The 10,450-nt window shown below is 36.8% G+C and overlaps 2 protein-coding genes across 2 annotated transcripts in view; both read left to right on the forward strand.

The window, feature by feature from the left end:
* The first annotated feature begins 11 nt into the window (after positions 1-11).
* LOC107837307 (perforin-1-like) lies at positions 12-1,649 on the forward strand. Its single transcript, XM_016676361.1, has 2 exons — positions 12-180; positions 1,315-1,649. The coding sequence occupies exons 1-2, from the start codon at positions 37-39 to the stop codon at positions 1,525-1,527; spliced, it is 357 nt and encodes a 118-aa protein (XP_016531847.1). The 5' UTR covers positions 12-36; the 3' UTR covers positions 1,528-1,649.
* Positions 1,650-7,245: 5,596 nt separating this feature from the next.
* The window catches only part of LOC103144853 (perforin-1-like), a 12,999-nt gene continuing 9,794 nt past the window's right edge, over positions 7,246-10,450 (forward strand). The window contains exon 1 of the mRNA XM_007562010.2: positions 7,246-7,275. The gene's annotated coding sequence lies outside the window, so the exon portion shown is untranslated. The remainder of the gene's footprint in view (positions 7,276-10,450) is intronic.

Below are 10,450 nucleotides of genomic sequence, written 5' to 3' on the forward strand. Positions count from 1 at the left end.
GGGTGGGTTGATGCAAAGGTAAAAAACAAAGACCTTATGGAACCTGATGAGCACACCTTTTATATGGCTCCTCTTTTTGTTCACAGCTATGCCAAGATGTTCTATGGTTCCATACAACACAGGACCAAAATGATCGAATCCAATAATCCGTGGTGGAACGCTGAGTTTAATTTGGGCAAGGTCAGTAAACATCTTCACAGATTAGCTGAAAAAGCTCAACAAAAGACACACTGATACATTTATGCTGCTGATGCAGCAGAATTCATAGATCTAATACCAGCATCTATATTTGCAAAAATTACAATTAAATTACCGGCAGTGAGGAGAATTGGGTTTTTATGCATCAGTCTTGAAAGAAAGCTGATCTATTCTTTGGTGCCACCAAAACTATTTGTTAGCAAACATTTGGTATTGGGTCAAATATAATTTAATATCAGAAATGCATTGTAGTTTCAATTTCAACTAGATGATGTTAAGTTATTGATCAACTTTTTCAACTTGTTGCTCACATGAACCAGCAGCCACAATGACAAGAAAAGAGCACCTCCCTTTAGGCCCGACTTGTTCTTGTTTTGGTTCTCAGAACCAAGCTGGGTGTCTGTGGACATGCGGCTCCCACACTCACTGCTCTGCTTAACCTGTTGTTGAGACAGGAAGTGCTGACCCTCTCATTGCTTTTACAAATAAATCATAAGCATAAAAACTTGGCTTTCCAAACATTAACCTTCCAACCATCCAAAAATTAACCTTCAATGTCAAAGTAAAAACTTTTCTCCCAATTCCTTTCTCTGTCCTACTGATTGCTTATTTTTTGTTTTTAAAAGCCTGTTTGAAATAAATAAATAAAATCAAATAAGACAAATCAAAGTATAAAATGATATGTAATGCAGATAAACTGCATATTCTGAACTTTGGGAATGGACAATCAACTCCATTTCTAGATCCAAGCCGGGCTGCAGACTCTTTATGTTTTGGGATAATGGGTCAGCACCTGCATGAAAAAGTACTTGGTTTTACTTGAATAGACCATGCACATTTCATGGTGTTTATGGTCGAGTACAAATAAAAGTAAAAGCAGAAAAAAATCTGAAAATATTTGAACAGAAACCACTTTACACATATATTGTGTAAACAGACACAGCCTAGCTGATGTATTTCATATCTTGTGCTGTTGTGTTTCGGCTAACATTACTCTGCATTTATCAACTTTAAAACTGTTTAATACAGTTTTATTTTCTATATCACCTAAATAATTTGACTTTGAATGTGAACATATGCGTCTGAATGATCCTCCATTCAAATTTTCTCATGAAGGTTGACACAAGGCTGACTCTGAAGATTGAGGTTTGGGATGAAGATCCAAAATATGACGACCTTCTCGTACACTGTGAGAAGTACCTGAGCCCTGGCACTCACACTTTCATGTGCAAAGGAAAGTTTGGAAACGTTGAGGCTAAATACACGCTGAAATGTGACCCGTATCTGACTGGAGAACAGTGCAGTCGTTATAAACCATCTCCTAAGTGATAGGGGATTGGTGAGTTTTGGGAATGAAAGCATTTCATTTCATCAGATAACATTAACTCACTAAATCTGATAGAAACTCAACTTATACTTATTTGCTTAACTTTGTTAAAGACCTACCTAAATATGTATTTCTCATACAATGAAAAAAATTAAAGATTCTCTGTAACAATCACAAGAAATAACTATGCTTTAATATATGCAACCAGAAATTGTGTTCCCATTAATGACAATAAAATTTTTGAAATTTCTTCAAATTGTTGACTTCATATATTTTCGATAAATCTTCTATTAGCTGTATGAATTATGTTTTATATTTGTTACTATAAAAGAGAGAGAGAGACGTAGTTACGTTACAGGACGTGTCACAAAACTATTTGGTCAAGACCTTCTGTATGTAGCAAAGCGAAGAACCAGGGGACAAATTTTTCAACCTGATCATTGTTTCCTTAAATTGATGAAATGATCATATAGTTATGTTTCAAACAGTGAAGACATCTCATGAGCCAGAATGTGCAATGTTTTGTTATTTTTTATGTGGCAACCTCGGGTGGATTTTATTTTTATTATGAAACAAATATCGGATATCAAAGTTTACAATATTGGAAACCAACAACGCCACCTGGAATAACTCCAAGAAAATGTAATGGTAATGAGGACACATGTAAATTCTGCTGGAAATGATGAGACGGGATTCAAGAAGTTCTACAAAAAATTAAACTTGAATATGTTTTTAAATTAACAATAACCTGAAATTGAATGTTTAAAACAGTGAATGCATTTTTAATAAAATTGATTTTAATAAAATGTTTAAATTTCAAAGGAAACTGAGACTTACCAGTGGGTGAAGTACTGAGGAAAGAGGCAACATCCAGTGAAGAAAAGGGATTACCCTGGACACTACAAAAACACAGTAAACAAAAACAAAAGAAGGTGTTTCAACAAAACACAAGACAAGACACCTCCACCACAGAAGCTTCAGTCCCTAAAAGAAAGACAAAAATTAAGCAATATGATTAAAACTGTGATACAATGGCACTAAAGTATTGCACTTTATCCTATTAGTAGTGCCATCAATGCTCCTGGCAGCAGGGAAAAGTTCAGATAGGTCTTTTAAAAAATGTCTTTATGGGCAAAACAGCAGTGAGTGTCAATCCAGTTGTACTGCTGATCAGATACTCATCAGGAGGCTTAAAAAAATAACAGTTTATTAAAACAACTGCTGACAAAAAATATAACTTACAGTTGCAGCTTACCTGTGACCTGGTAAGTTACCACACTGATTAACTGCCAAATAATAACTTGTTAACAGTGACGACATTGCAGACGGAAAACTATAGCCATTTATAAATATATTTACAAGCTGCCTGTCATTTAAACTAAAACCATGAAGTAATACAGCAGCTTAATGAAAGCCAGGTATAAAATTAAATAAAGCTTACCGTAATCTGCGATGAAATAAAACACATGAAACGAAACTTCCACCGGTAGGATGTATTTATAAGAAATCTGCTGAGTAAGGAGTATGTGACGTAGCATCAACCTGCGCATGCACATTACCACAAGGTAGGACGGATTTATGGGTAGCATAGATCTTCAGAACACCGGTCCTTGAGGACCGACTTTGGACACCCTTGCTTTAAGCCTTTTGGAAGACAGGAAGGACAAAAGAATCATCTATCCCTTCTGACCTGCGATGATTTAGAAAAGCAAAAAGGTTTTCCTGTTGTTCCTTGACCTAATACTGCACACATCATTAGGATTGCTTATTTGAAGTTGCTTTCAAATCTGTTATATTGGAACAGGGGCGCCGCCAGGAATCTTGGGCCCCATGACAAAAAATTGGATTGGGCCCCCCTTCCTGCACAGCTGCTGTTACAATTTTTTGAGTCTATAATGTGACCCATAAAAAGCGTCACAAATGTAAAGGCTTGCAACTGCCTTGCTTTCTTTGGTCCAATACTGATAACTAGCACAATATTTACTGCTCATGAATTTTACATGCGACAGTCGACATACAATATGCAAGTAGGTTGCTTAAGTTTTTTTCTTAGTTTTAGATTTCTGAAATGTCTCTCAGAAATCTAGTAACAGTCAAAAGCAATGTGCAAAATACACATAAAACAATCCAGACTTCTAAAACATAAAATGTTATGTAGTTGCATTTTATTCAAGCTGCAGTATATAACTTTAACAAAAATATGTTATCTCCATATTTGTTAAAGCTGTCACCATGTCATGACAGTTTATGAGACAGATAATCTGTGAAAACAATCAATCTCCTCCATCTCCTTCCTGAACTACTATTGCTGGCAAAAGTAATGCAACATTCCGGTCAAATACAACCAATCAGAACCAGGAGGAGGGTCTTAGTGTTGTTAATCAACTTCATTCACTCACTGCTAAATGTGCTAAAGGTGGAGAAACAACTTATTGTTACAGGAAAGCAGTTTATTTGCTGTCATTGGTAGCTATGCTAACTAGACTGAACACTCACAGCAGGCTATGCTACCTGCAGCATAGCACAGAGCAAGAGGAGGGAGGATGAGCAGCATCACATGAGATTGTGATTGACAGCACTAAAACTCTCCTGCCACTGATTGGTTGTTTCTCGATAGCACTGGGAAAAGGCACAAGAAATAGATTTTTCACAGATTACCTCTCATACCATACTGTCACAACATAATGACAGTTTTAACAAATATGTGGAAAAATATATTTTTATAAAAGTGACTTACTGCAGCTTTATTTTCACTTAGAAGAGGGCAAGTCAGGAGGGACGTGGGTTAGAGCTGCTGCTGACTGACTCATCTGTTGTTAAGTGGTAAAAGGAACAGGGAAAGGTTTAATATATGAATATATTGGTAATTTTTTTCCTTAATTCATTAAATGCTAGTGAAATGGAGGCAAACACTAGTCTTTAGATAAGCTAATTATGCTAAATGGTTGATAATCTCACACAGTCTGCCCACCTCTCTTAGAGAAAAACTGGAATATAAATTGACACTTGTCTTTTTCTCTCTCTCCATCTCTCTCTTTTTTTTGAAAACCTGATTTTATAACTTTTCTTAGCAGCATAGTAACTGCCAAAGTCGTTCCTATTTTCTACTGACTGCAGCTGAATGCATCACTGTCAAGCACTCCAATGAACCATTTAACGTAGATCCAGGGGGGTTCAGGGCAAATATAGATGTGTGATTTTTGGTCTGGGAGTGGGAACATTAATTTTTTACTGCTAAAAACGGTCTTCAAAAACCCAGTATAATTAATTTTGTAATTGACAGGGCCCCGATTTTTTATTCATTTTTTAAAATTTCTATGAACAATAAATAAATAAATAAATTGTGGAGGGACCCCTGCTGGTCAGGACCCTTAGAATTGTCATCACTTTTTCCCCTTATATGGCACCCCTGTATTGGAATGCATCTTTTACTAAATAAATTAGTAGGATAACTGGAACTCCATCTCTCTAAAAGTCTTTGGAATAGGCAGCAAAACCACAGCAGCTTCCAGTCCTCTCAGTCCTACCTTTGAGGAAACAGATCCTAATTCTTAAAAACGTCCAGCTTCCCTTGCTCTTTGCTCCTATGTCAGTTGTATCCTATACAGGGGCGCCATATCCAACTTATTCCTGGGAGGCTTACTGGGGAAACGACTATGGGTCTTACTTTGGCACCCACCGGAAGTAGCAGTATTTCACTGTTATCTGTAGGGTTTTCTGCTAATCTATGTTCATGATGGAAGTTACATCTCTCTTTTCGGTTATACAATATTTAATAAAACTTGTTTTGTAAGCGCCTCCCAAAATTAAAGACCTTGATTAAAGCATAGTTAACTGGCCACAGTGCAACACAGCAGGAGTGTTGCATTGCACCGATTTCCATCCAGGAAACACCACGATGAGGGAAGGGAATTTGAAAACAGCCTCTTCAAGAAGCTCCAAAGTTTAAGTGGCATCCACTCATCTCACACCTCAGCTTATCGTCCTCAAGCAAACCCTGCAGAATGTTTCAACAGAACTCTGTTTGGAATGTTGCGAACACTCAAGGAGACACAAAATTCAAGATGGAAGGAACATTTAAACAAAGTGGTTCATGTTTATAATTTCACTGTTCATGAAGCAACTGGATTTTCTCCTTTTTTCCTTCTTTTTGGTTGTGAACCAACCCTGCCTGTTGTCCTGATCTTTCCTAGGAGAAAAACATAAGTAAACTAAACGTAAACTGGCTATGCTGAAGTGGAGAGAATCATTGCAGGAACCATATGCAATTGTGATGGAAAACATGAAAAAAAAGTGCAAAAAGTGGACAGAGAAACTGTATTTGTCGCACATGGAGTTGCACCCTCAGTCCAGGTGATCAAGTTTTGGTGAGAAACCTAACACCAACAAGAGGACCTGGAAAGCTTCGTAGTTACTGAGAAGATATAACCTTTGTTGTCAAAACCCAGAAGCAGTCAAGCAGCCCAGTATTCATCGTAAAACCACTACATGGAACAGGAAGCAAACGAGTGTTACATTGCAACCTGCTATTACCATGTAATTTCCTGTGGAAGTGAGACACAAATAAACACCATAGAGAGTAAATATATGAGAATAAAAGTTAGTTCAAACAAGTTGTTCCAGTCAGAAACTTTATGGTATGTTATTGAAATGTGTGACAAATCTGGGTAAATTGGGTAATTTCCTTGTCTTTGGTGAAGATTTTATGGGGCCCATCAATATTTCTATGGACTATTCGCCCTTTAGTACTAATGGACTGTAGACAGTTCTGTAAGACACAAATGCAGTATGGGAGATAAGAAGCAAGATGACAACAGTTAATGAAGATGACACAAACTCTGCAATATTGTAATATTTGTTAAAATACTTGCCTGTTAAATTACCTTTAATCCTAGTTCTTGTGGATATTGTTGTTCTGTATTGCTAAAAATCGTAAAATGTTGTTAGGCAACCTTTCTTTTTCTTTGTGGGTAATGTGTTGGACCCTAGAAGTATTTTATTTAAATTATTAAAAAGTTTTAAAGTTATGGATAAAATACTGTTTTATCCATTTATTTACTACATTTTATTCGTCTTATTAATTTTATTGTTTGAAACATTATGTGTAGTTATTTTTGTTCAGGCGTAGAAATTTTACAGAATTAGAGCTGTGACTGTTTTTGTACCGGAAGCAGCGTCAGTTGTAAAGTTGTAACTAGAAGAAGAAACTATGTAACAGTTTTTCTGTGCACTAATGCCCAGCTGCTGCACAGAGAACAATTCCAAGAAAAATACACACAGAGTGGGTCAAATCTAGTTGCTGAAACTAAAGAAGAACTCCTGTCTGTTTTATGAGTGCAACACAATTACTGAATTAAAATACTTAAATGAATTTCAATCGCCGTTACCTTGTTTCTCCATTGACTGAAGATAAATTTAAGTTGCTTTTTATGCATTTTTCTGTTTTGCTGTTAAACTTTTCCATTATTGCATTTCTGGTAGAACTGCATGTTCTACTAGAACAAACAGTTCCAGTAGAACTGTTTGTTCTGGTAGCGTAGATACTTTATACAGAACACTGCCAAAATAAAAACCTGAAACATTACCTGCAGTTACAAGAAACAAAGTAACTACATTCAATTGACCTTTAGACAATGTTCTGTATGAATCCTTATCTCTCCAGGGCTGCTGCTTTATAAACCACAGTTTTCAGCTTAGCACACTTAGAAACATTGCTTATATCAGCTTCTTTTCGGTCTGCTTTGGAACAGGTAAGACTTTTTANAAAAATATGTTATCTCCATATTTGTTAAAGCTGTCACCATGTCATGACAGTTTATGAGACAGATAATCTGTGAAAACAATCAATCTCCTCCATCTCCTTCCTGAACTACTATTGCTGGCAAAAGTAATGCAACATTCCGGTCAAATACAACCAATCAGAACCAGGAGGAGGGTCTTAGTGCTGTTAATCAACTTCATTCACTCACTGCTAAATGTGCTAATGGTGGAGAAACAACTTATTGTTACAGGAAAGCAGTTTATTTGCTGTCATTGGTAGCTATGCTAACTAGACTGAACACTCACAGCAGGCTATGCTAGCTGCAGCATAGCACAGAGCAAGAGGAGGGAGGATGAGCAGTATCACATGAGATTGTGATTGACAGCACTAAAACTCTCCTTCCACTGATTGGTTGTTTCTCGATAGCACTGGGAAAAGGCACAGGAAATAGATTTTTCACGGATTACCTCTCATACCATACTGTCACAACATAATGACAGTTTTAACAAATATGTGGAAACATATATTTTTATAAAAGTGACTTACTGCAGCTTTATTTTCACTTAGGAGAGGGCAGGTCAGGAGGGACGTGGGTTAGAGCTGCTGCTGACTGACTCATCTGTTGTTAAGTGGTAAAAGGTACCGGGAAAAGTTTAATATATGAATATGTTGGTAATTTTTTTCCTTAATTCATTAAATGCTAGTGAAATGGAGGCAAACAGTAGTCTTTAGCTAAGCTAATTATGCTAAATGGTTGATAATCTCACACAGTCTGCCCACCTCTCTTAGAGAAAAACTGGAATATAAATTGACACTTGTCTTTTTCTCTCTCTCCCTCTCTCTTTTTTTTGAAAACCTGATTTTATAACTTTTCTTAGCAGCGTAGTAACTGCCAAAGTCGTTCCTATTTTCTACTGACTGCAGCTGAATACATCACTGTCAAGCGCTCCAACAAACCATTTAACGTAGATCCAGGGGGGTTCAGAGCAAATATAGATGTGTGATTTTTGGTCTGGGAGTGGGAACATTAATTTTTTACTGCTAAAAACGGTCTTCAAAAACCCAGTATAATTAATTTTGTAATTGACAGGGCCCCGATTTTTTATTCATTTTTTAAAATTTCTATGAACAATAAATAAATAAATAAATTGTGGAGGGACCCCTGCTGGTCAGGACCCTTAGAATTGTCATCACTTTTTCCCCTTATATGGCACCCCTGTATTGGAATGCATCTTTTACTAAATAAATTAGTAGGATAACTGGAACTCCATCTCTCTAAAAGTCTTTGGAATAGGCAGCAAAACCACAGCAGCTTCCAGTCCTCTCAGTCCTACCTTTGAGGAAACAGATCCTAATTCTTAAAAACGTCCAGCTTCCCTTGCTCTTTGCTCCTATGTCAGTTGTATTCTATACAGGGGCGCCGTATCCAACTTATTCCTGGGAGGCTTACTGGGGAAACGACTATGGGTCTTACTTTGGCACCCACCGGAAGTAGCAGTATTTCACTATTATCTGTAGGGTTTTCTGCTAATCTATATTCATGATGGAAGTTACATCTCTCTTTTCGGTTATACAATATTTAGTAAAACTTGTTTTGTAAGCGCCTCCCAAAATTAAAGACCTTGATTAAAGCATAGTTAACTGGCCACAGTGCAACACAGCAGGAGTGTTGCATTGCACCGATTTCCATCCAGGAAACACCACGATGAGGGAAGGGAATTTGAAAACAGCCTCTTCAAGAAGCTCCAAAGTTTAAGTGGCATCCACTCATCTCACACCTCAGCTTATCGTCCTCAAGCAAACCCTGCAGAATGTTTCAACAGAACTCTGCTTGGAATGTTGCGAACACTCAAGGAGACACAAAATTCAAGATGGAAGGAACATTTAAACAAAGTGGTTCATGTTTATAATTTCACTGTTCATGAAGCAACTGGATTTTCTCCTTTTTTCCTTCTGTTTGGTTGTGAACCAACCCTGCCTGTTGTCCTGATCTTTCCTAGGAGAAAAACATAAGTAAACTAAACGTATTCTGGCTATGCTGAAGTGGAGAGAGTCATTGCAGGAACCATACGCAATTGTGATGGAAAACATGAGAAAAAAGTGCAAAAAGTGGACAGAGAAATGTATTTGTCGCACATGGAGTTGCACCCTCAGTCCAGGTGATCAAGTTTTGGTGAGAAACCTAACACCAACAAGAGGACCTGGAAAGCTTCGTAGTTACTGGGAAGATATAACCTTTGTTGTCAAAGCCCAGAAGCAGCCAAGCAGCCCAGTATTCATTGTAAAACCACTGCATGGAACAGGAAGCAAACGAGTGTTACATTGCAACCTGCTATTACCATGTAATTTCCTGTGGAAGTGAGACACAAATAAACACCATAGAGAGTAATTATATGAGAATAAAAGTTAGTTCAAACAAGTTGTTCCAGTCAGAAACTTTATGGTATGTCATTGAAATGTGTGACAAATCTGGGTATATTGGGTAATTTCCTTGTCTTTGGTGAAGATTTTGTGGGGCCCATCAATATTTCTATGGACTATTCGCCCTTTAGTACTAATGGACTGTAGACAGTTCTGTAAGACACAAATGCAGTATGGAAGATGACAACAGTTAATGAAGATGACACAAACAAACACTGCAATATTATAATATTTGTTAAAATACTTGCCTGTTAAAATATCTTTAATCCTAGTTCTTGTGGATATTGTTGTTCTGTATTGCTAAAAATCTTAAAATGTTGTTAGGCAACCTTTTCTTTCTTTGTGGGTAATGTGTTGCACTCTAGAAGTATTTTATTTAAATTATTAAAAAGTTTTAAAGTTATGGATAAAATACTGTTTTATCCATTTATTTACTACATTTTATTCGCCTTATTAATTTTATTGTTTGAAACATTATGTGTAGTTATTTTTGTTCAGGCGTAGAAGTTTTACAGAATTAGAGCTGTGACTGTTTTTGTACCGGAAGCAGCGTCAGTTGTAAAGTTGTAACTAGAAGAAGAAACGATGTAACAGTTTTTCTATGCACTAATGCCCAGCTGCTGCACAGAGAACAATTCCAAGAAACTACACACAGAGTGGGTCAAATCTAGTTGCTGAAACTAAAGTAGAACTTCTGTCTGTTTTATGAGTGCAACACAATTACTGAATTAAAATACTTAAAT

This window comes from Poecilia formosa, unplaced genomic scaffold (genome assembly GCF_000485575.1).
Source record: "Poecilia formosa unplaced genomic scaffold, Poecilia_formosa-5.1.2 Scaffold132, whole genome shotgun sequence".
NCBI lineage: Eukaryota > Metazoa > Chordata > Actinopteri > Cyprinodontiformes > Poeciliidae > Poecilia > Poecilia formosa.

What these genes read in the sequence shown, in the direction of transcription:
- LOC107837307 (XM_016676361.1), top strand. Translation starts at nt 37, where the DNA reads ATGGAACCTGATGAGCACACCTTTTATATGGCTCCTCTTTTTGTTCAC. An exon ending in CTGAGTTTAATTTGGGCAAG is followed by an intron (nt 181 to 1,314) that starts GTCAGTAAACAT and finishes TTTCTCATGAAG; the next exon opens with GTTGACACAAGGCTGACTCT.